Raw genomic sequence first — 24,915 nt, forward strand, 5'->3', positions numbered from 1 at the left:
TTTTCAAGCCGACTCTAGACTAATAATCAAGTCTATAGTTCGTTTAGAACCGGATCTGACCGTTTAAGGTAAAAGATTGAAGAAAAGATGAAGAAACTCAAGTTTTATATGAAAAGGTCCAGATTTAACTTAGATTTAGTGTAAAAACGTATGAAACTCCTTAGATCCGAGCTAGATCTTGTCAAGAATGACATCATATGGCAGTTTGTACAAACCACCATGATGACATCACCCTCAAGAACTCAGATCTGAGGGATTTCACGGTGAAAAGTGTGATTTCAAAGGAGAATCACGTAGAGAGTGAAGTGTAGGTCAGGAAGGTACAAGGATCTAGCTTAAAACATACCGAAATTGATGGGAAAATGAAGAAATGTAGTGTGCGTGCGTCTGGTCGAACAAGGCTGTCACATCAGGGAATAAAGTGATGTGACAGGCCTATTTATAGTGTGGAGGGGAAGTGAGACGGTGTAGCATGGATCGGATGGTGGCCCGATCGGGTGGTCATCCGATCGGGTGGTAATCCGATCGGATTGCCACTTGGCCAATCCAACCTTTCCGCGTTCCCGGCCTTGATTCGTTTTGCGAGTTAGATTAAGCGTTACGTATTATTGAGTAATAGAATAACTAGATTACATCATAAACATCAAAAGTTCCAAAGATTAATAGATTCCGCCAGTGACAAGGCTCCAGTCTCTCGTTCAACCAATAATCAAGTTTCACGAGTCTAAAGAGTCAAGCACCAAATAGATTTAGACATTCCAAACATAGATTTAGGCATTCCATCATGGGTTTAGACATTTCAAATATAGAATTAGGCATTCCCAACATGGGTTTAGGCATTCCATGCATATTGATATAGACATTCCAAAGATATAGACATTCCACACGTAGATTTAGGCATTTCAAGTATATAACATAGACTTCCACATAGATTTGGGGCTAAAATGACAAATATACAAACTTCAGGGACTAATTTTGACAAAATCCTAAAGTCTAGGGACGTTTGGTGTTACAGTGTCCATGGAACACGGGGCCGTGGTCAACTCCCATATATGCAGAATCTCCAAATAGACCCCACAAAGCTGAACACGAGGTCGTGCCTACTGTCACACGGGCCCATGTGTGCATACGATCTAACGCTACTTATTAAATTAAGATAGAGAAAGAAGGACACGGGGTCGTGCCCCGTGGGCACGGGGCCATGTAAGGAGTCTGATTTTAACTATAAATAGAGTAGCTTGTCTCACTTCCAACTCATCCCTTGGCAGCCCTCTCTCTCACTTACCACCACTTCACCACCACTCCAACACCATCATCCACCACCTTTAGAGTGTGTCTAGTAGTCTCGGGATCCAAGTTGATCGTAAGAGTTCTTGTCAACCAAAGGTCATGCTTGGCTAATCTCTTACATCACTTGGTAAAGACGAATCTTTTAGGTATTACTTTTGATTTCCAAGCTTTGGCTACTTTTTATTTGGGTTTGTATTAATGACTTTAAGAACTAGTTTTTTATATTGAAAGTGAATTTTACTCTATAATTTATTCATGTTTTGTTGATTCACTCATTCGTGTCTTTACGATCTATATAAAACACGTTAACTGCCTGGAAGGGGGTTAGAATGGTGGTTTGGGTAAATTTCTTGCCTCGTTCAGTGTATAGATCCTGCCAGGACTTGATTCAAGCTTATTAGGACTTCTCTTAAGACATATAGCTTCAAATCGGGGGAAGTAAGAACGCCTTGAATCCCTTATAAATAAACTACTATTTAAACTTTAACTCGGCCTTGCGGGACTGTATTCCTGCTGACTCATACCAATATGGCCGAGGGTAGCGTTGCCTCCAAAAGAGGGACATGCCACATTTTGCATTAATAACTTACTTAATTATTTTTCAATAATATGGGCTTGCGGGACTGTATCCCTACTTACTCGGACCAATATGGTTGGGGTAGCGTTGCCTCCAAAAGAGGGGCATGCCACAATAACTAAGATAATCTCTTAAAAAGCCCAAAGTACGGAAATCATCAAAGGATACGTAAAAGATGATTCGAAACCAAGTGATCCTATCGTGTTTATTACTTTTCTTCTAACATTTTACTTTTGGCATAAAAATGGTTTTAAAACCTAAGAGGTATATAATCTGACCTCAACGATGGTCTTGTCTTGTCACAGTCTACATATGTCGCGGAATTATCGTCCTGTGCCCACATGACAAATTGCAAATCGGTCAGTACTCCAGTCGAGGTTGGTTATAAACTTAGTGTTGACACTTTTACTCCCTTCTCTGGTGGACCTTTGTATAGAAGTTTAGCCAGTGCCCTACAATACCTTACCATTACCAGACCAGATATCTCTTGCGCTAATCTACAAGTGTGTTTCTTCATGCATGCACCACGCGAACCACATTTTTAGTAGCTCAAATGGATCCTTCGTTACATCAAAGCCACTCTCTCGCACGATATGTATATCTCCCCCCCACACCCACTACTCTTACAGCATACTCTGATGCGGATTGGGCCGGGTGTCTTGACTCGCGACACTCGACATCCGGGTATTTACCTATTTATAAAAAGAAATTCGGGCCCAAGTCCTAATGGGTCTGAATGTCTTATTGCTAATGCCCGAAACCTTGTTGACCAGTCTTTAAGTTAAGGGTACCGTATAGGCGTCTAGATGGAGATAAATCCATAGTTGAAATTTTAAAGAAAGATACTGGCAGTTGTTAATATTTGATGTAAAGTTTGACAAGTGGGCTACAAGAAAAGAAGCTAGTGTTTGGTTTTGTAGTTTAACCGAACTAATATTTTATAGAAATGTGTGTATTTTGGTATAAATTTGTAATAACCAAACCAAACCTAACCAAACCATGTACACTCCTATCAGTGTTTGTATTCTATGCCGCATCACGCAAACATAGAGGCCTTTCTGGTCTATACTTTATACATTTACAAATATAGCCTTTCATCTTCTATGCCGCATCACGCAAACACAAGGGCCTTTCTAGTCTATACTGTATACATTTAAAAATATACCCTTTTTGGGAAATTTCAAAATTCATATTATAGAATCTTTTATTTTAAAAAAGGAAAAATTTCACATAAATGTAACCAAGTTTACTAGACGTTTCAATTAAGTCATCTAAACTTTCTTTTTTGTCTCTCTAAAGTAACTAACTGAATCTAGTGTTCCGATACTATTTAATTACTAGGTCATCATGTTATATTTTTTTCTTTTATTTTTATATTTCTTTTAATATATATGTCTCTTCCAAGTCCAAACCCAAGAAGACATTTCATTGATCGATCTTTGTTTGAAGTTTTTCATCTTAAACCTAGACTACATGAGCACACCCTTCGATTACCAACAAAGATTCACAAGTTTTTTCTCGTATTTTTATTTTTTTAATTTATATTGCAACGATTCACAATTTTTTTTTTCTGGGGTTTTGATTTGTTAGTAATGGGTTTGTGATGATTTTTGTTAATTTGTTTTGATTTTATCGAAGGTGTTAAAATTTAAAATACATTTTGCTTTTCCTCCGTGTCCACTAAGACCTCTCGTAGTGGGACGTTTTTTTTTTTTGGGCAAATTGGCCTGTAATAATCCCACCTACACCTTTTTGGCCAATAATAATCCCACCTCAGAATATTCCCCATACCAGTCCCACCTTTCAAATATTTTGCCCACACTGGTCCCCCGTTAAAAATCCCTAACTCAGTTAGTAAAATGGCTGATGTGGCAGCTGAGTAGGGATGATGTGTCAAAAAAGATTATGTGGCAGCTGATTAGTATTCCCCTGGTCTTTTACAACTTAAATCATTTATAACCCACATTTACTCTTTACCAACCCCTAAATTATTATCCCTTTCACCAAGCACAAGCACAGGCGATCATCAACTACAGGCGATCATAGGCGATCATCAAGCACCGTTCAAGAGCAACATCAGCAAATCCATAGGCGATCATCAACCACCGTTCAAGAGCAAAAACAGGTATGTGACTGATTTTATGATTATCGAATTTCAAGCTTTAAAACCCTAAATTTGTAGTTAAAGATTTCATAAAAAAATGTAGTGGGATGGCTGAATCGGTGCTTGTGAAAGCTTGGCATGGTGGCAAGCTTAACAAACAACCAAAATTGCACTATGAAGGGGGTGAATCTGATATGTTCCAAGTTGAAGTTGATAAAATGTCATATTTTGAGCTTTTGGATTTTGTAATGGAGCATGGTTCATACAAAAGTAAGGATTTTGAAATGTACTACTTAGTTCCCGGAATGAATTTTGAAGATGGTCTTGTGAAGTTGAATAATGACAACGATGTTAACGAGATGATGGTGAAATTGGGGGATGATGTCAGGCATATTCTCCATCTTTACTGCCAAAAGCCACATATTAAGCCTATTCTGAGGAAAAAAAAAGTCCCAGCCCACTAACACAAAAGCCCAGCCCACCAACACAGAAGCCCAGCCCACCAACACAGAAGCCCAGCCCACTAACACAGAAGCTCAGCAAAACCCTACACCCTCACAAGACCTGATAACAGTTGCTAGTTTTATTAAGCCTCCATGTTTTGGTAAACCATCTTCAAGTACACTCCTCACAACACCAAACAAACCTTCTGGTTTTACAAAATCATCTGCTGCAAGAATTCCCACACCTACCAAAACAGTTACAATTGTTAACAGTCCTGAACCACCAACTAGTACACCAATTGTTAACAGTCCTGAACCACCAACTAGTACACCAATTGTTAACAGTCCTGAACCTGTTGAAGACTTAGCTATCATTCATGAACCTCAAACAGGATCTGATGGTGAAGATGGATCTGATGCTGTGAATGAAGCTGAGGATGAATCTGATGAAGACTGGATAGCAGATGATTTAAATGCTTCTGAGTCAGACAGGGATGATGATGAATGGGTAGCATCAAGGAAAGCTATTAAGCATAACAGTCAGTTGTCAAAGAAAGACTTGCTTTTAAAGTTATTGAAGGAACTTGAAGTCAAACCAGTTGGTCAACATAATACTGAAGAGGAGGAAGAATATAGTGGTGCAAGTAGCTATGAAGATTCTGAGGGGGATGTTCCTTCACCAGGAAAGAGTGAGGAAGATGACATAAGGGGGAAAAAGAACAAGGTTACTGTCCTAGTTGTTACTTCATATACAGATTGGAGTAAGTGGAATTGGGTGGTTGGTACTAGGTTCCCTTCAAGGGAAGCTTTCAAAAAAGCAGTTACAAATTATGCAGTTACTAATGGGAGGGATTTGTGGATATCAGTTAGTAACAAGAACAGACATGGCAGAATAGGTGTTAGTTGTGAACAACATGGCAGAGACCTTCAATGGTTATATTCTGCAGACTAGATCAAAGCACATCATCAATATGTTAGAGGATATAAGGGTTGCAATCATGAGCAGGTTAGTTACAAAGAACAATGAAATGTCTGCAAAAAGTATCGTTGTTTGCCCTAGGATACAGAAGAAACTTGACAAAGAGAAGGATTGGGCTTACAAATGCACTGTATACCCTTCAAGCAATACACTATTTCAAGTCAAGTACATTGATGATGTTTCTGTTGATATCAAGCATAAAAGATGTAGCTGCAGAAAATGGGACTTAACTGGTATACCATGTCAACATGTATGTGCAGTTGCAGGTTTTCTTCATAGAAATGCTGAGGAGTTTGTTCATCCTTCCTACACCAAGGACATCTATCTCAAGTCCTATCAGTTTACAATCCCACCAGTACCTTCAGATAAGTACTGGCCATCTGTTGAATCACCCCTAGAACCTCCACCAGTCAAAGTTGGTCCTGGCAGACCTAAGAAAAACAGGAAGAAAGATCCTCATGAAGTCCCCAAAAAAGGTAAACTTAGTAGGCATGGTATGTTTATGAGATGTGGCAACTGCAAGGCCAAGGGGCATACTAGGAAAGCTTGTACTGAAGCCTCAGCAGAATCAAGTAAGAAAACAAAGAAAAGGGGGAGGCCCAAAAAGAATCAACTTGCTTCATCGTCGGTCACAATAGTTGAAACTGGCAGTCAACAACAGTCTCAGCATTCACGTGCAACTAAAAAACCCAGGGGAAGACCAAGGAAGGCTGCAAAAACAACCCCAGAAGCTTAAACCTGCTGAGGTGTCTTTTGTTAGGATTATGAAACTCTTATGCTTTAAACTGGTTGTCTTTTGTTAGGCTTTATGCCGTCTTTTGTTAAGCTTAAACTGGTTGTCTTTTGTAGGGCTTTATGTTGACTTTTGTAATCGTCTTTTGTTGGGTTCAAACTTTATGTAATGGTTAACTTGGTTATGGTTATTATGTAATGGTTAGTAATGGGTATTATGTAATGGTTAGTATGTAATGGTCATTGTGTAAAAGCGAAAGTGCATATGTAGCTAATGGTTAACTTGTAATGGTCATTATGTAAAAGCGAAATGTTATGTAATGGTTAACTTGTAATGGTCATTACGCAAAAGCGAAAGTGCATAAAGTGCATGTAGCTAATGGTTTGACAAACAACAACAATCTTCTTTAATCAGATTTCATTCCAAACTGCCATTCCAAGTCATAACATACAAAACACTACACAATCTATTCATTTCATAACATACAAACCAATAGTGCTGCAGTCAAACCAAAAACCAAAAAACAAAACCTAAAACTAGTGCTGCAATCAAACATCTTCTGCTTTTAACATTCTGACCAGCCTTTTTCCTCAAATTTTTGTTCTCTTCCATAAGAACCATCTTGTCAATTTCTAAGTTTGCAATCTTCATTTGTAGTGCCTTGTTTATTTCAACCAGATTATTGGTGCCATCAACATCTTCTTTCCAAACAAAGAACTTGCAATCTGAATTCTAACAAATTAAATCACAAAATGAGGAAGCTTTCAAGGCATAATTATCAACATACAAACTTATTTTACTTACAGGCCATAAAGGGCATCCATAAAACTCCTTCCCTTGTCTAGAACTTCGAGAACCAGCAACTCGCTTCACTGCTACCATCTCATGATTACAATAAACATTCCCATCGGTCCCAATCCTATAGATTCTTGGTTTATTGTTTCGAGAGCATGAAGAAGACGAAGAAGAACTCATCAATATCCCCTAATTGAATCGCGAGGGAGAATCCCTGTGAACTAGGGTTTTTTTTGGGTTTCAATTGATTGATAAAAAGAGTCTAGGTATTTAAAAGGGACCAGGGGAATACTAATCAGCTGCCACATAATCTTTTTTGACACATCATCCCTAGTCAGCTGCCACATCAGCCATTTTACTGAGTTAGGGATTTTTAACGGGGGACCAGTGTGGGCAAAATATCTGAAAGGTGGGACTGGTGTGGGGAATATTCTGAGGTGGGATTATTATTGGCCAAAAAGGTGTAGGTGGGATTATTACAGGCCAATTTGCCTTTTTTTTTAAATTTCAAAAAAAAACGCCAAAACACACCCCTTGCCCATTACATATGGGCGTTTTTGAGCTTTTTTTTTTTTGAAAAAAATTTCCTTGGCGTTTTTCAAACAACGCTGAATTTTGTATTGGGGCGAGAGATGACCGTTGCCAAACGGTCATTTGTTTAATATTTTTTTTTAATTCCAATATTAACCTACTATATATATTACCCACTTTTCCATATTTTTTATAAAAAAACTCAAACATTCTCAAACTTTCTCTACATCTTCTTCTATATTTTATATTCTGTTTTTTCGGGTTTTTTTTATTTCTAGTAGTGTAGTTTTTTTTTTAATTAAGGAAGAATTTTATGTTTTAAATTTAAAAAAAAATTGTGTAATGATTGCATGCGCGTTATTGGGCATTATTCCCACTACGACACTTTTGCAATAACCCCCAATAATGCCCCCATGCTGATTGGACTGCCACATGGCAGAAAACGCCCCATGGTGGGGGCATTATTGATAAAACCACAATGCATGGTCTAATTCTTTTTAATTTAGTTTAATTCATAATTATTCAGTTTTCTATATGTCCAATGTCTACTAATCTTTCATCACTAGGTTTCTTGATTACAATTGTTGAGTTTGATTACACATATACAGATCCAAAAGTGTATTTATATGAAACTCTGTCGTTCCATATACCTTTTGCTGAATACGTTTGATTTGGGAGGTTTTAGTTCTGATCTCGTATGTATAATTTTGGGAGATTTCTAATTTAAAATAAAAAAATACTAGATTATAACCCCGTGTATTACATAGAAAGTCACCTTCCAAAAAAAAAAACCCCGTGTATTACACGGGTTGGATAAATGTAATTTTATATAATAAATAATAAAGAAGATATATCTTTAAAAAAACTCGTATATTGCACGTGTTAATAAAATATAATGTCATTTGTTAACACAAATAGTCATCAAGATTTATCTTTTAAAAACTAACATTGATGTATATTTACTTATTATAACATTTTACTGGTAGAGGATCCTGTAAAAAGTGCCCAAAGTGTGAGAAGTGTATTATAACACTATATATAATACTATATAACACCATATAAACACCGTATAACAATATGTAACACCATATAATACCATATAACACTATGTAACACTATATAACATTATATAACAAATATAACACTATAGTTTGTCAGATAGCATGTCTATGATAGATGTATAGTGTTATATTTGTTATATAATTTTATATAGTGTTACATAGTGTTTATATGGTATTATATGGTGTTACATATTGTTATACGGTGTTTATATAGTGTCATATAGTATTATATATAGTGTTATAATACACTTCTCACACTTTAGGCCCTTTTTACACTATCCTTACTCACATTTTACTTTATATTTTTATTTTGCATAAATGTAATTCTATATAGTAAATAATAAAAAAAGATATATCTTTAAAAAAAACTCGTATATTGTATGTGTTGAATAAAATATAATGTCATATGTTAACATACAGTCGTCAAGATTTATCTTTTAAAAATGAACTTTGATGTACTATTTAATATTTTGTTTAAAAATATTTTATTATTATTTATTATTTAATATAAGAGATAAAGAGGAAAATAAAGTGAGAAAACACCAAAACGTGATACGTATCCAAATGATTTTCATTTATTAGTATAGAAAGATTTTAAACTTCAAACTTATTGTTTAAAAAATTTATACTAAAATGTGGCTTTTAATATATTTTAATTGAAAAATCCATGTCATTATTTATATTTTCCATCTCATATTAAAGATAAAAAAAACGTGACATATCATCATTGGTAACCTAGTAACATGATGATTACATAGTATTAGAATAACCAATGAAAGTTTAGTGACTTTTAAGAGACAAAAATGTTTTAAGTCACTTAGACTATGGGGAGTGGGGCGTCTCCCCTACCCAAGCCGCCCCAAGATGCCCAACACACCGCCCCCCATCGGCGTTCCCATAGGCGTCCCCCTCCTTGGCGTCTCCCACAGAACGCCCAAAATTTTTCTTTTCCCCAAAATATATCCGTTGCCAACGGATAGTTTGATTGTACCGGCCATTTTTTTTAAACAAAACCATAACCCCCAACCCTTATAAATAATACCACATATCAAACACAAATACCACAATCTTCTCTCAACTCATCAAAATTTATACTATTCTCTCTATGTTTTACTCCCTTTTATAAAAAAATGTATCCCCACAACATCCCTCCTTTCAACCAAAATCCACGAACCCCACTCCCGAATACATAATCTTCCAATCCACAACCCGATATGGCGGACCCAAACGTTTTAAATAACCCCGCTTTTTACACATATTTCAATAATATGCACGTTCCTAGCCCTACACCGCAAGTATACTACAACAATATGACGATACCGCAAAATATGGGGTTCGCCACGTGGAACACACAACAACCCGGTGGTTTTCAAAATGTTGGAGGATCGAGCCAACAAAATGGTATAAATTTTATATTTATTTTTTTGTAAAGAATATGTTTCTTTTTAACTTTGTTTTCCATCTAGCGGTTGATTTAGATGACGAAGAAGTTCCGGAGACCCAGTTCCATGTCGGTGAAAATGTTGGTGAACCTCAAAAAAAGAAACGTTCACATAAGAGGAAACCACCGGGTGAAGAATGCTTGAAAAGCAAACCGATACCATGGACTTCCAACGAGGAAATGAGCTTGTCCAAGGCTTGGCTAGAAATAACCGAACACCCGAGATATAGTAAGTTGTCTTATAATAACTTATAATTATTTTTATACTAACTATTGTTTCGTTTTTTATAGGTAACTATCAAAAGGAAAAAACATATTGGTCTCGTATTTACAAAGTTTTCCTCAAGTTGGAAGATCAACAAGAGGGATACCGTGATGCCGATGGTATCGGCTCGAAGTGGCGTAAAATGCGTCCTTTGATTCAAAGTTTCAACCAAATATACACTCGCCTAAATAACTCGAGTGTGCGCCAAAGTGGTTCTGACGATGCGATGCTCCAAGCAAACGCCCAAAATGAATTCCGAGCCGAACACCGGAAGGCGTTTCCTTATCTTGCTATTTGGCAAGTTTTAAGAAAGAGTTCGAAATTTCACATAGTCATCGCCTTCGATCCATTTAAAACTCGTGGCCAACCGTCGGCTAAGCGGTCAAAAACCTCATCCTCAAACGACAATCAAAGTCAAGGGTCGGACGCTCGGTGCCAAATAAATCTCAACGACATTGAGGAAGATTTGGAAGAGCCACATGAAGAGGACAATGCGTTTGAACCACCACAACGGCCGGTTGGCCGAGATAGGGCCAAAAAAGCCGCCCAACCGTCTTCTAGCGGTGTACGAATCGACTACACCGAAACGTTCGAAAAAGTCACCAATAAGTTGGACGGCTTGTTGCAAACGAGCCAACAACGGCTCAACTTAAAAAAAGAACACGGTGACCGAAAGCTAAAGCCGAAAGAAAGTCGTCAAAAAGCACTTGATTTACAAATATTAACAACCGACACGACAAACCTTTCTGGAGTCGAGCTCGCTTTAGCCGAACAAATGAAGCAAGAAATTCGAGAAAAATATAATCTTTGTTGATTGTATTTTTTATTTTGTTGAAGTAATTTTTTTGTTGAAGTACTCCCTCCGTCCCATTAAAAGTGTCATATTTTGAATTTTCAAAGTCTTTATTTATAAACTTTGACTTTAATTACATATTTTTTGTGTTATATAAAACTTGATGAAAATTAACCCGATAAAAACACTTGTAAAACACACTCAAATCATATAACTTTCATCAAGTATTATCTAACACAAACAAAATTATTTAAGGTCAAAGTTTATACATAAAGACTTTGAAAATTCAAAATATGACATTTTTAGTGGGACGGAGGTAGTATTAGTTTTTATTTACTTTGATCAATACTTTTATAAAAAATAGGACTTTTTTATATCTTTTACATAAAATAAGACAAAATAAATCAATGCCACGTGTCGCAAGACGCCCTAGCCAGCCAAGTTGTTCCACTCCCCTTTTTTTGCCCAAAATCCTCTAATCTGACGTGGCGCCACGTGTCGGAAGACGCCCTCTCAAAAGAATGCCCCACTCCCTTTAGTCTTAGGGTAAGGGGAGTGGTTACCTATTTGGGATAGGTAAACTCCACATTCACCCAATCAAACAGTGTCACGTCAATTTACCTATTTTGTTTACCTAATACTCAAAAACGTTGGCGGTGGTTTACCTATCTTGGATTAGGTAAACTATTATTTTTATTTTTTTAAATTATGTGTTAAGATAAAACAAATAAAACATCAAACTTATAAATAAAAAAAAACCATTACATTAAAATCTAACTTTTAAAAAAACATAATAAAAGGGTACTCGCGTATTGAAAAAAGCATGTTCCATCATCGGTAAACCTTCACCGATCATCCATCATCACCGAGTGGTAAACACAGACGACGGTAGTGTTACCGTTCGGTAAACTGCTTTGCCGATCTGTTTACCTCTCCACTCCGTTCACCCTTAGGCTACTCAGTGTGGAAGATGGTAGTCCTCAAAGGATGCTCCGCCACGTAAGATGGGTGTGACTTGTGAGGATGGGCCGGAAGAAGATGAACCTAGGGAAATGAAGGATGAGCCTAAATATATATGTATGTGTGTTGTATGTTTATGTGTGTGTGAGAAGTGGAGGCCCGACTTGAACGCTACAGGAGGACGGAGACAACACCAACGGTCCAAAGGAAATGGTGTTCCGGGACGGTGGCGCCCCACGATGGCCCGGGGACGCCCCCCATAAGAATAGCTTTTTTTTTGAAAGGATCCGTAAGAATAGCCTTGGAACATTTGACAAACTCATTATTCTATATATAACTTTACAACTTTTTTATGCATTATAACTTGTACATTATGCTTTGAGTGTTTTCCAAAAAAGAAAAGTTGATTTTTTATTTTCAATCCAAAGGTTTTTACTTTTTACAATTTTAACCTTACATAATTTGTTTTTTTAACTTTAACCCAAAACTTTTCATTATTTGCATTTAACTTCACAACTTTTGTCACTTATAGTTTTCATCTTTCGCAAATTTTCGTTTTACTTATAGTTCTAAATTTTTCGAGTTAATATGACGCAACGTGCATGTGTGGTTCAACGTTTTTACCTATATTTTTCCATGTTTGACAGGTTCGTCGCAACACGCATATCCTAGGTTGAGTCAGTGTTGGTGGTCGATTACGGTTGTGTGACATTAGTACTATTTGACACCATTTTACGCCCCGCCCCAACGCGGGGTGTGCTTTGTGGGATTTTCAAAGAAAAAATGGTTATGCATATGGTTGTCGTAACGTTGGCTTTGGGGGTTTTCCAAAACAATGATTTTTTTTTACTTTTCACCCAAAAGTATTTCATAAATTATTTTTAACTCAAACCTATTTGTTTTTTTTTTTTACTTTTAACCCAGAACTTTTTATCTTTTGCAATCTATTCTCATAACTTTTTTTACTTTCAACTTTGGTCCTTTATAGTTTTCATGTTTCGCAAATTTTTCGCTTTATGCTTGGTTCTAAATTTTGTGACTTAACACATCGCAACGTGCGTCTTTGGTTCAACGTTTTTACGTTTCGTTCTAAATTTTGCAAGTTAACACGACCCAGCGTGCGTGTGTGGGTGAACGTTTTTACATTGTCTATTTTTCCCTGTTGACAGGTTTAACATAACATGCGGGTCCTAGATTGACTTAGTTATAACTAAAGAATCTCCGCCGCATTGCGGCGGGTCGCAATCCTAGTTATTATAAAGATTAAAAGCAACGAGCCTGAGGCAAAATTTGGGGCAATACCATAACTTTGTTCCCAAACGTTTGGAACCAATTTATGAAGAATCAAACTCAAGATGATCAAGTACATGCCTTTATTCCGATCTTGCTCCACCACAAGAACCCTCACTCAACTTCACGCTCATCTCGTCGTCACAGGCCAACACAGAAGCCCTCTTGCGTCAACAAAGCTCATAGAATCATACGCCCAATTGGGTCCTCTAGATTCCGCACAGCTTGTATTTCAAACATTCCCTACACCAGACTCTTACATGTACGGTGTACTCATCAAACGCTTTGTTTGGTGCCGATTATTCAAACAAGCCATTGCTTTATATAGTCACATGCTGCAGGAACTAACCCTCATCAGTAGCTTCATTTTTCCATCCGTTTTACGGGCTTGTTCGGGTTTTGGTGATCTGGGTATTGGGAAAAATGTTCATGGGAGGATAATTAAATGTGGGGCTGAGTTAGATCCTGTGGTTCAGACCTCGCTGGTTAACATGTATGGTGAAGCGTTGGAATTGAGTTGCGCGCGCCAAGTGTTTGATAAAATGCTTGAACGAGATGTTGTGTCTTGGAGTTCGGTTATTTCGATGCATGTTCGGTATGGTCAGTTAAGTGAAGGGTTGAAGTTGTTTTACAGAATGATGTTAGATGGGCATGTACCGGATTATGTGACTTTGCTTAGTGTTGCGGAGGCGTGTGGTGAATTGGGTTTAAGGTTACAATCGAAGTCGGTTCATGGTTATGCAGTGATAAGGAATATTGAAAGTAGCGATCACAACACGTTAAATAACTCTCTTATTGCGATGTATGGAAAATGTGGAGAGTTGTACAGTGCTCGGTGTCTTTTCGATCGGATTTCTAATCATTCAACATCGTCATGGACAGCTATGATCACATGCTATAATCACAACGGTTACTACGAAGAAGCATTATACGCATTCCGCAAAATGCAAGAATCTAAAGCAGAACCAAATGCAATCACCATGATGGCCATTCTTTGTTCTTGTGCTAGACTGAGTTTCTTAAAACAAGGCAAATCGGTCCATGGTTATGTTATACGAAAACACCTCGACCCTGACAACGACATTCTGGGGCCTACATTGATCGATCTGTATGCCAATTGTGGAAAGTTTAGAACTTGCCACAAAATTTTCGATACAAATAGGGATAGACATGCATTTTCATGGAATATGGTGATATCGGGTTATACACGAGAGGGAATGTCGGGGCAAGCGTTAGATCTTTTTAAACAAATGCGGGCCCACATGATCTCGCCAGACGAGTTTACTATAGCAAGTGTGGTCTCAGCTTGTGGAAACATGGGTTCATTAAATCTCGGCACTCAGATTCATAGTTACGCTGTTAAAACAGGGGTTTTGAATGAGTTTGTTTTGAATTCGTTAATTGACATGTACGCTAAATGCGGTTTTATAGATTCAGCATATAACATATTCACGAACCAGAGTCGTAAGGGTGTAGTAACATGGAACTCTATGATGTGGGGTTTTGTTCATAACAGTAAATCCGTTGAGGCCATGAATCTTTTCGACCAGATGTGGTTAGATGATCGAGAAATGGATGATGTAACATTCTTGAGTGCGATTCAAGCTTGTTCCGATTTAAGAGATCTTGAAAAGGGTAAATGGATTCATCATAAGCTCATTACAAACGGTGCGATGAATGATACATACGTATCTACAGCTCTACTCGACATGTACGCCAAATGCGGTGAATTATGGATTGCGCAACGTGTTTTTGACATCATGCCGTATAAGAGTGTTGTGTCATGGAGTGCGATGATTGACGCTTATGGGATGCATGGTTTGGTTGATATGTCAATTTCGGTTTTCAATAAAATGATAGAATCAAAGATGAAACCGAATGAAATTACGTTTATGAACATCTTATCGGCTTGTAGTCATGCTGGATATGTTGAAACGGGTCAGTTGTATTTCAACTCGATGAAGAAAGATTTCGGGATTGAACCTAAATTGGAACATTATTCTTGTTTGATTGATCTTTTAAGTCGAGCGGGTCATCTTGACGAGGCATACAAAATCATCATTTCAATGCCGTTTTTACCCACTTCTGGGATATGGAGTTCTTTATTAAGCGGATGTCGAATTCATAGGAGATTGGATATGATGACGTTAATACAAGAAAAACTTGAAAAGATTGACGATACGGGATTCTATACGTTGTTGTCGAATATTTCGGCTGAAGGAGAAGACTGGAAACAATTTCAGACCGTGCGATCAATGATGAAAACTACCGGTCTGAAAAAACTTCACGGGTGTAGTACAGTTCATACCCGATGATGCTTTATGGAGTTGTACGGTACAACCCGGCAGCTTACTCAAATCTTTCAGCTTCATCAACTCCCTTATTTGAGAGACTTGACTCCATCTTCCATCTAAAGCGTACAGATTTGATACAAGCACGTAATAAGAAACGTCGATTGGATGTTGGTCAAACATCCATTTGACCGCCTTTTGACCAAGGTCAAACCTCGAGTGCATACTGCACCCGTGGAGAAATGATCCAAACACGCTCACATCAGGCTGAACCCGCATGTTTTTAACGAGACTGAATGCTTCTTCAAGCCGACCAGAACGCGCCAACAAGTCAACCAAACACGCGTAGTGATTCATTTTTGGAGTAAAGTCAAAGTCTTTGCACATCAAGTCAAAGAACTTCCATGCTTCGAGATTTCCTGTGTGACTACACGCAGATAGAATTGCTGTAAATGTAGCATCAGTAGGATGTACGCTTTCCTTTACCATATCATTAAAAACGTCAAATGTTCCATTACAATCCCCTTGCATTCCATACGCGTTAATCAACACGTTCCATGAAATTACATTCTTTTCGCCCATAAAATCAAATACACGACGAGCAGTCGTTAATTCACCACATTTAGCGTAAAAATGCACAAGTGATGTGTTGATATATACATTATCACATGTTAGTGATTCTTTAATGCAATAAGCGTGAAGAGAAGAACCGATTTGAAGATCACCGAACGAAGCAAAACATGAAAGGAGGGTCACTAACGTAATTTCATCCGGCCGAAAACCTTCTAACCTCATTTGATGAAATAATCTTGTAACTTCATAAATACAGCCGATTTGAGCATACCCGTTGATAACTGAGTTCCATGTAATCAAATCTTTGTTCGTTAAACTGTCGAACAGGTAACGAGCATCCTTAATCATTTGACATTTTGCGTACATATCAACAAGAGCGTTTATCACATTACCATCTTCTAACCCGAGTTTAACCTCGTGACAATGTATCGCTCTACCTAACTGTGAATGACCCAATTGTGCACATGCGGATATAACGCTCGCGATAGCAACTGAATTGGGCAAGATGTGTAAATACTTGTTTGTAAATAACCCAATTGCTTGATTTGGATATCCGTTTTGACTGTACCCAACAATCATTGCTGTCCAACTAACAAGATCGATATTAGAAGACTCATCGAAAGCGGATTGAGCATCAAGAACCGCCCCGCACTTCATGTACATATCCACAAGAGAACTTACGAAATGTGAATTGAAATCAACCCCGTTCTTGATCGCATATCCATGAACCCATTTTCCTTGATGTAAAGATCTCAACTTTGAACACGCGGAAACAACGCTCCCAAGCGTATGCTGATTTCCTTCGATCAACCCACTTCTCATCCTATTAAACAACACCAACGCTTCCTCCGCACACCCATTTTGCACATAAGCAACGATCATAGAAGTCCAAGAAACAACATCCCTATCAACAATGTTCTCAAAAACTCTTCGTGAACATTCAACGTCACCACATTTAGCATACATGTCAACAAGACTAGTCAAAACAAAACCGTCAGCACTTCCAGCTTTCACAATATCACAATGCACCTTCCTACCTTCATTAACATCTCGCAGCTCTGTACACGCCTTAACAACAATCGAAAACACAACATTGTCGTGTTCATTGAGGCATTTCCTCAAACACTTGTAGAACCCAATAGTTTCAAAGTGTAGATCACTTATGTAATACCATCTAATCATCACTTTATATGAAAACATATCTGGGTCAGGCATTTGATCGAACACCTGGCGGGCACTTTCGATGTCCCCAAGCGAACCGTATAAACTTATGAGTTTGGTTTGCAGATTGAGTTGGCTTGAGTGACCATCTAATATGAGCAAAGAGTGTAATTCTTTGAGTGAGGGTAGACTTCTGCATGAACCCAAGAGAGAAAATAATGGGTTTGAGGAGATGAAACTGATGTAGGCTATGGTGGAATCAAGGGTTTGATGGGTTGTTAATGAATTTAGGGTTCTGTAATGGAGGGTGAGGGTGGGTTGGAGAAATTTGGATCGATGGGAACATGTATCAAGTAAAGTTTTCAACTTTATCATATTGTATTGCTTCAGTTGGCGGGTACCAACTGCCACGATTTATAAAACCCCTAAACTTCAAGGGTTTTTTTAAGGATTTTCTTTTTCTTTTTTGATACTATAAAATAAACCCGAAACGGGTTCCATACCCGACCCTACACACCGGTTAGTTATCTGTTCAATTGAAATGAAACCGGTTTCAACCTGATTAAACCCGAACCAATCAAAAACCGTAAAATATTTTCAAGGGCTTGAAACAGATTGGAAGTTATCCCCTTCACGGTGCAGACTCCCATCACTTTTTAAGCCCTTGAAATTAATTAACCATGTCTAATAAAAGAACACATCACCTCACCTATTTTGTTACACTCGATCAATCTTTACACCTCACCTAACTTTTTTAAAGTTTTAATTTATAAAAAGAGTTAATTACATAGTTAGTTCATGTGGTTTGCACAAAATAACATATTTAGGTACTAATAGTTTAAAATCACATTCTAGGGTATTAACTTTTCATTTTGTAACGTTTGAAGGTTCTAACTTCTAGGGTATTAACATAGTTAGTCCCTGTGGTTTGCACAAAATAACATACTTATGTATTAATAGAATGTGATTTTAAACCTACAAATAACGTTAATACCTCGAAACGTTACAAAATGAAAAGTTAATACCCTAGAATGTGATTTTAAACTATTAGTACCTAAGTATGTTATTTTGTGCAAACCACAGGGACTAACTATGTAATTAACTCGTATATAAATTAATTATTATTTTAATGAGTGGTGGTTATTGAAGAGAGAATGAAACCAAAAACGGTGCAGTGAGAACAGCATAGTGATGTAACAGTGATACACCAATCACTTTATGATGTAACAATGAAAGAAATGAAACCATAACGAATGGCCCTAAGAATCTAAAATGATTAATTAACTTTTATGCAACTTAATTTGTCATTGTTTATCATAAGATTGTCCGTTGTGGTCCCGTGACCGGGTGGCGCTAGCCATGCGGCTGCCAACCTGGCTCACGAACACCACAACGGTGACAAGCGATCAAGGGCGCGAGCAAGCGAACGTGAGCATGGTAGCGGGAGAAAAGTGACCGTTGGGGACATGGGGATTGCCAACTAGCCGTTGGCCTTTTTGAAAAAAAAAATCTCTTTTATACTATTTTACCTATTTAAAACTTTTTAACATTTTTAAAAATACCTACAGTCTCTCTTTCTCTCCACACACACTCTTTAGAAAATACTCTTCTCCATCTTTTTTTATAAAAAAAACAATGATTCTCGATTTATGGCGTGAGAATTGTTACCACTTACCGACTGGATGTTAACTTCGATCAAGACGACATGTATGTCACGGAAATTGACCGTAACATGAGTCGAATTCCACCGCCATCTCCCGACTTTGTTATTCCGGATATGCAAAATGATCCGGTTGAAGGTCAAAAAATTGGATCTCATAATGGTTCCAAGAAAACAGGAAGAGATGGAAGTTCGAAAAGGATGGGGGAAAACGACCGGGCCGAAACGAATAACAACTCCTTGGACAAAAAAGAGAAAATGGCATTGTGCCGTGCTTGGATTGAAATATCTCTATATTTTTTTGGTTTTGTAAACAATTTTATAATTTTTTTTACCATTTCTTAAGTTTTTTTATGTAGCGGACTACCAAAAAGCGAGAGTATTTTGTACTTAAGTACGAGAGTTGTTCTACAAGTAGGTGGGAAGTGAGGCACGTAATTCCGATATGGTATCATGACGTTGGGCCGAAATTCTCAAATACGTCGAGTTATTTACGAATCTGGATAACAAAAAGAGTAATCGAATGCGACTAAGTGGGAGTGACGATCTTCAAGTTTACCAATTCACTTGCAAAGAATGGAAGCAAGAGGTGTTTCGTAGGTACAAGGTTACGAAAACGTTTGATGAGGACTATTTGTGGAAAATTCTCTGGAGTTGTTCGAAATGGGCCGAGTTAGCTAGCGTAGATGAAATGGGCGACTCAGGGTCAAAGCGTACTAAAACTAATTCGTTAGGGGTATTCGTCTCACTTAGTAGCTCGGATGCTCATGTAGGGATTGATCAAAACGCTAATGGATATGAACCGCAAGAAGAGGCATCACGTCGACCCGCTGGAAGGGACAGGGGGAAAACAACTTTTGAAGCCGATTCAGAATTTTGCGCTGAGATTCGGAAAATATCAAGATATCGGGGCGATGGTGCAAGTGAAAATTGCTAAACAAAGGATAGGAACTTGGACTTTCTTACCAAGTACTTCAACAATTTATCACCGAGTCGCCGAGTGATACTTGAAAACGAGCAGCAACGTATCGCAAAGGAACTAGAAAATGATCAAAGCACTATAGACTTGATTTGTTTTCTTTATGTGTGTCTTTTTTTAAAGATGTTTAGTGTTTTTCTTTATTATGTTTAATGTTTTTATATAAAATTTATCTTGTTATTTTATCTTGTTAATTTACATTTTTAAGTAAATAAAAAAAAACCTCGTTGTTGAAGCCCCTGCTCACCTGGACCACAACATGGTGTGGTGGCTTCACTAGGGGCTTATTCCAGCGTCCAAACAACGCCAGGTGTAGCAATATTACAAGATAAATTCAGGTGTTAACATGAGCCACAACAAATAGTCTAAGATGCAGAAAAATTGACAAATATTAAATATTTTGTCAAATTTAAGCTACTTCTTATAAAATAACCACATGTTCCTTTCAACCAGTAAATGAAATCCCAGACACGCCAAAATGTGCGCTTTCACGAGGGTTTAACGTAAATTGAAGAGGATATTTGATATTTCACACAAATTGACAAGGACGTTTTGCAAATAAAACCGCAACTGAGTGGTTGAAAATCTTGGAGATTCTAAATTAATGGGCTGCTATTCTACAATTTAGACTAGGTGTTATGGGACGTGGAAAGGATGTCGGTGGTGCCACGTAGCCAGCGCAAAGTGTGTGAACACCGCCACACTCGGGCCAACCGCTAGCGTGAGCATGGGCAGATCTTAATAGGGCTCTGGCAGGGCCACGGCCCGGGCAAGTTTTTCGGCCGTAGTGCTAATTTTTCGCATTTCGATCGAAACTTTTATATATACTATGTTTGGCCCGGGCTTGCCTGGGTTTTTTTTAGTAACTGTGTCTTTCGGCCCTGACACGTTCAACGGGCAAGATCCGCCACTGAGCGTGAGCAAGAAAAAAAACATAGTTGCATTGCATGGGGAAGCACGAAGGGGTGCTAGGGGCCAAGAGCGGAGCTTGAACAAAAAAATAATGGATGTGGACTCTTAAAATCCAAATCAGTGGGAGCCGGATAGAGGTGTACAAAAAAACCGGTTTTAGAACCGAAACCGGGAAAAAAACCGAAACCGGTTTTTTTATAACCGAACCCCCGGTTTGTGACCGGTTACTATTCTTGATCTGAAAAACCGGTTAATAACCGAAACCGGTTTAAAAAAAACAGTTAAACCCGGTTTTTTTTGGCAAAAACCGGTTAAAAACCGATCCCAGCTGGTTACACCGGTTATTGTTTTGGACTTGAAAAACCGGTTAGTAACTGAAACCGGTTTAAAAAAAAAACCGGTTTTCGTTTTGGATGAAAAAAACCGGTTCGGTTAATAATCGAAACCGGTTTTAGAAAAAAAAAAAACCGATTTGTACACCTCTAGAGCCGGAGTCTTAAAAATCAAATATTATACACTGCAAAAAAAAATCACAATTTTTCAGTATAATTAAACCTACGAACGAAAAATTAGGTTGGGCCGGACACCCCGAGCCACCAAGAAGCTTTACCCCTATTAGGGGTGCCGTTACCATAAGACCATGGGGTATGGTGGGGCTTGGGTTGGGCATTGCTTGACACGTGGAATTTGAAAACTCAAGGCTTCAACCCACTTTTGAAGGGGGTATGGTGGGCGTGGCCCAGCCACATCAGCTTTTTTTTAATATATATATATATATATACATATATATATATATATAGAGAAAGTATAATGTACTTCAAGGCTTAACCTACATTAACATACATGACAAAAAATATAACGTGCGTTATTATCATAGAACGTGCGTGATTATAGTCCCATGCGTGATTATGTGGTCCCATGTGTGATTATGTGGTCCCATGCGTGATTATGTGGTCCCATGCGTGATTATACCCCTGATCCAACGGTTACCATTGTCTCCTACGTGATGTATGATAAGGCTTTTTGTATGTTAACCTTACTCTATATATATATATATATATATATATATTGTTCCAGCGTGAACAACCTCCCAAGAGTGAACTGCGTGAACAGATCTGGACCCTTGATTTCCTTTTTAGTTGTTAAGGGTAGGATTGTAATTATATAAAAAATTAGATTTAAATCATTATTTTAATAATTGAATTAAGTTACATCTTTCCTATTTTAAATTTATTATCCACATTATGTTTTATTTATTAATAAGATAATTATCAAAACAAACAACAAATCACCATATTTCAATTTTAATTTTTATTTCATATTTCATCACCAGAATTCAAATTTTGATTTTTAAAGATCCAAGTAACCTTCATATTTCAACGATATACACATGTGTACTTGGATATACATAGAACAGTACACATGTGTACCTCGCATTAAAAACAGAGCAAAATCAGAATACACATGTGTACATCGCATTAAAAACAGAGCAAAATCAGAATACACATGTGTACATCGCGTTAAAACCATAGCAAAATCAGAATACACATGTGTACAAGCCTCTATGCGTACGAATCACTCAAATAATTCAAAATTTTCATCTCTACGACTCAAATAATTCAAAATATTATTATAAAGTGAACCTCTACGGTGCGAATCACTCGAATCAAGCCATCGATTTGCCCGTTCCATATCATCAACTTAGAAATTACCAGGATTCATCATCAAACAAATTCAACTTCTTAATTTAGCATTCATACCATCATGACATATTTACATAAAAACCCTAAGTCAAATAAGTCAATCAAACTAGTGTGCAGGTCTAAACAAACAGTTTGTCACCAAGCATTTATACACACTTTTATCTCACAAAATCAATTATTACAAGGAATGCAAGATAAACACTAAAACAAATCTCAGATTATATGTATAACAGACCTTATTTATCCTTTCTATGGTATAATAACAAGATTTTTAATCATTAATTCATAACCAAATTTTCTTAACACCCAACTCAGTTAACAACTAGACACTAGACCAATAATCACCAGGATGAACATCACCATTATAACTCAACCCTTAATCAGTTTATATGAGTTTTATAATAATATAATCATCATGAGTATGAGTAAAAAAAAAAAAACATCAACAAACATATGTTGAATGTGTAGGTATACCTCCACTTCATACATATTCCTATCATCAGATTCATAAAATTTAAACATATGTCATACATGTACAGTTACCACATTCACAAAGCACATTCTTTCAATTCTCATATACACCAAACCATTTACAAGTACCTAAGTCAATCCAATGTATTCTAAAAACAAACAGCAACTATCAGACTAAATACAAGACAACCAAAATGAAAGCATAGGACTAGATAATACAATCCGCACCGTGTACAAAACAACTAACCAAAAATTACAAGATTGCAAGACAAATCGATGGACATATACTAACCGGGGACTCATGAGGTGAATGGGTGTAGGTGGCCTCCGAAAATCACGCCGGACCCGAATCACACCCGAACTAGATCTGAGATGACGGGGGTTGCCCGAATCGAACCAAAACAGAATATGCATACGAACCGACCAAACATAACCACTTCCACTTTCGCCACTTGTCGTCGCCTGTCGTTCGCCGTCGAGACCCGCCGCCGCTGCCGACATCGCTACCCCTTCTCCGTTTTCTTCCCTCTCACTCTCCGATTCTCTCTCCACGGACTCTTCCTCTCTCTCTCTGTTTGTTCGATTCGGATCTGAGAAACGATCCAGCGAACTTCACTTGTTGATCAGAAAAACTAGGAGACGAGGAACAGAGTTTTCCGGTGATAAAACGATCCGGCGAACAATTTTTTCTTCAATTCTGGTGAAGGTGAGAGAGAAAATTGGATCTTGAAGAAAGTTTGAATATTGATTTGTGAGAGAGAACGAGAATTATGCTATCAATTTAAAATGCAAATTACAAATATACCCTTTTTCATTTAATTAAATGAAAAAAATTAACCACATATTTACTATCATGTCACTCACTTTGATCTCAAGATCATAAAAATCAATGGCCCAGATCAGTTCACGCAGTTCACTCTTGAGATTTTGTTCACGTTTGAACCTAATCCTATATATATATATATACTAGGTTAGTTCCCCGTGTGTTACACGGGTTGAACAATTTAAACTATATAATAAATATTTCTTGTAAATGCAAATTAAAGACGGAGCATTTATATATATTTGATAAATAATGAAACTAATAATAATAGTAAAAAAATCTCATACATGTGTACAGAGTCGTCTGTAAGAATTTATGTACCCTGTTTGAGCTCGAAAAAATATGTTCTTTCGTAATGTTTTAATATTATTATTTAATTTTAAAATAAAATGGGTATTAGGCTTAGTAAGAGCATGTTTGGTTATGTTTTTTTGAAACAACTTATAGACTTATTGGAGTTTTGGAAAAGTCAGTATGAAATGACTTATTGACTTATTGGTTTTTTCCTCTCACATACACCCATATTGTCAAACAATGTTTATCTGATAATTATAACCCTTTTATTGAAATTTGAAAAGGGTTTCACGCTTTTTTGGATTTTATTAAAATTCATGACTACATTACATAATTATAAGTTTGAATATATATATGTCAAAATTAAAAATTATTCTTCAAAAATTCAGTAACATCCATACTCTATATATACATTTAGAAAAATGTTAATAATTGCAAATAATACTAAATAGAAAAATGTTAATTGAATACAAAAAAAATATAGGATATCATCAAATGTATATCGAATGAGTATACACATGCATGGGCGGTGATAAGGGTGTGCGGGGAGAACCACCGCACAAGGTCTGTGATTTCGAGGGGCACGTGTTTTTTATAAAAAAAAACCGATATCTATGTTAATTTTTTTTAAATAGCATACCAAACATGCTCTTAGTGAGCCCAATACACACACGGGTGTAACAATTAGAACTTGTATAAATAAGAATAAATCGTATAATAATTCATACAACCACCTACGTTTCAAAGATTATTTTTCGATATGATTATTTATTTAATAAAACAGAA

At 37.1% G+C, this 24,915-nt stretch overlaps 3 protein-coding genes across 3 annotated transcripts; 2 read left to right on the forward strand and 1 right to left on the reverse strand.

Annotated features, from left to right (window-relative positions):
- The first annotated feature begins 9,823 nt into the window (after nucleotides 1-9,823).
- On the forward strand, nucleotides 9,824-11,033 carry LOC110873929 (glutathione S-transferase T3-like). Its single transcript, XM_022122962.1, has 3 exons — nucleotides 9,824-9,914; nucleotides 9,980-10,183; nucleotides 10,246-11,033. Exons 1-3 carry the CDS (start codon nucleotides 9,824-9,826, stop codon nucleotides 11,031-11,033), a joined length of 1,083 nt encoding a protein of 360 aa, XP_021978654.1.
- Nucleotides 11,034-13,262: 2,229 nt separating this feature from the next.
- LOC110873928 (putative pentatricopeptide repeat-containing protein At1g69350, mitochondrial) lies at nucleotides 13,263-16,088 on the forward strand. Its single transcript, XM_035988460.1, has one exon. It carries the CDS (start codon nucleotides 13,328-13,330, stop codon nucleotides 15,575-15,577), a length of 2,250 nt encoding a protein of 749 aa, XP_035844353.1. The 5' UTR covers nucleotides 13,263-13,327; the 3' UTR covers nucleotides 15,578-16,088.
- On the reverse strand, nucleotides 15,612-17,341 carry LOC110871730 (pentatricopeptide repeat-containing protein At2g03380, mitochondrial). The gene is made up of 2 exons (XM_035988167.1): nucleotides 15,768-17,341; nucleotides 15,612-15,672 (listed from the first exon to the last, which is right to left on the reverse strand). The coding sequence occupies exons 1-2, from the start codon at nucleotides 17,339-17,341 to the stop codon at nucleotides 15,612-15,614; spliced, it is 1,635 nt and encodes a 544-aa protein (XP_035844060.1).
- Nucleotides 17,342-24,915: the final 7,574 nt, after the last annotated feature.

This window comes from Helianthus annuus, chromosome 3 (assembly GCF_002127325.2).
Source record: "Helianthus annuus cultivar XRQ/B chromosome 3, HanXRQr2.0-SUNRISE, whole genome shotgun sequence".
In the NCBI taxonomy this organism is placed as follows: domain Eukaryota; kingdom Viridiplantae; phylum Streptophyta; class Magnoliopsida; order Asterales; family Asteraceae; genus Helianthus; species Helianthus annuus.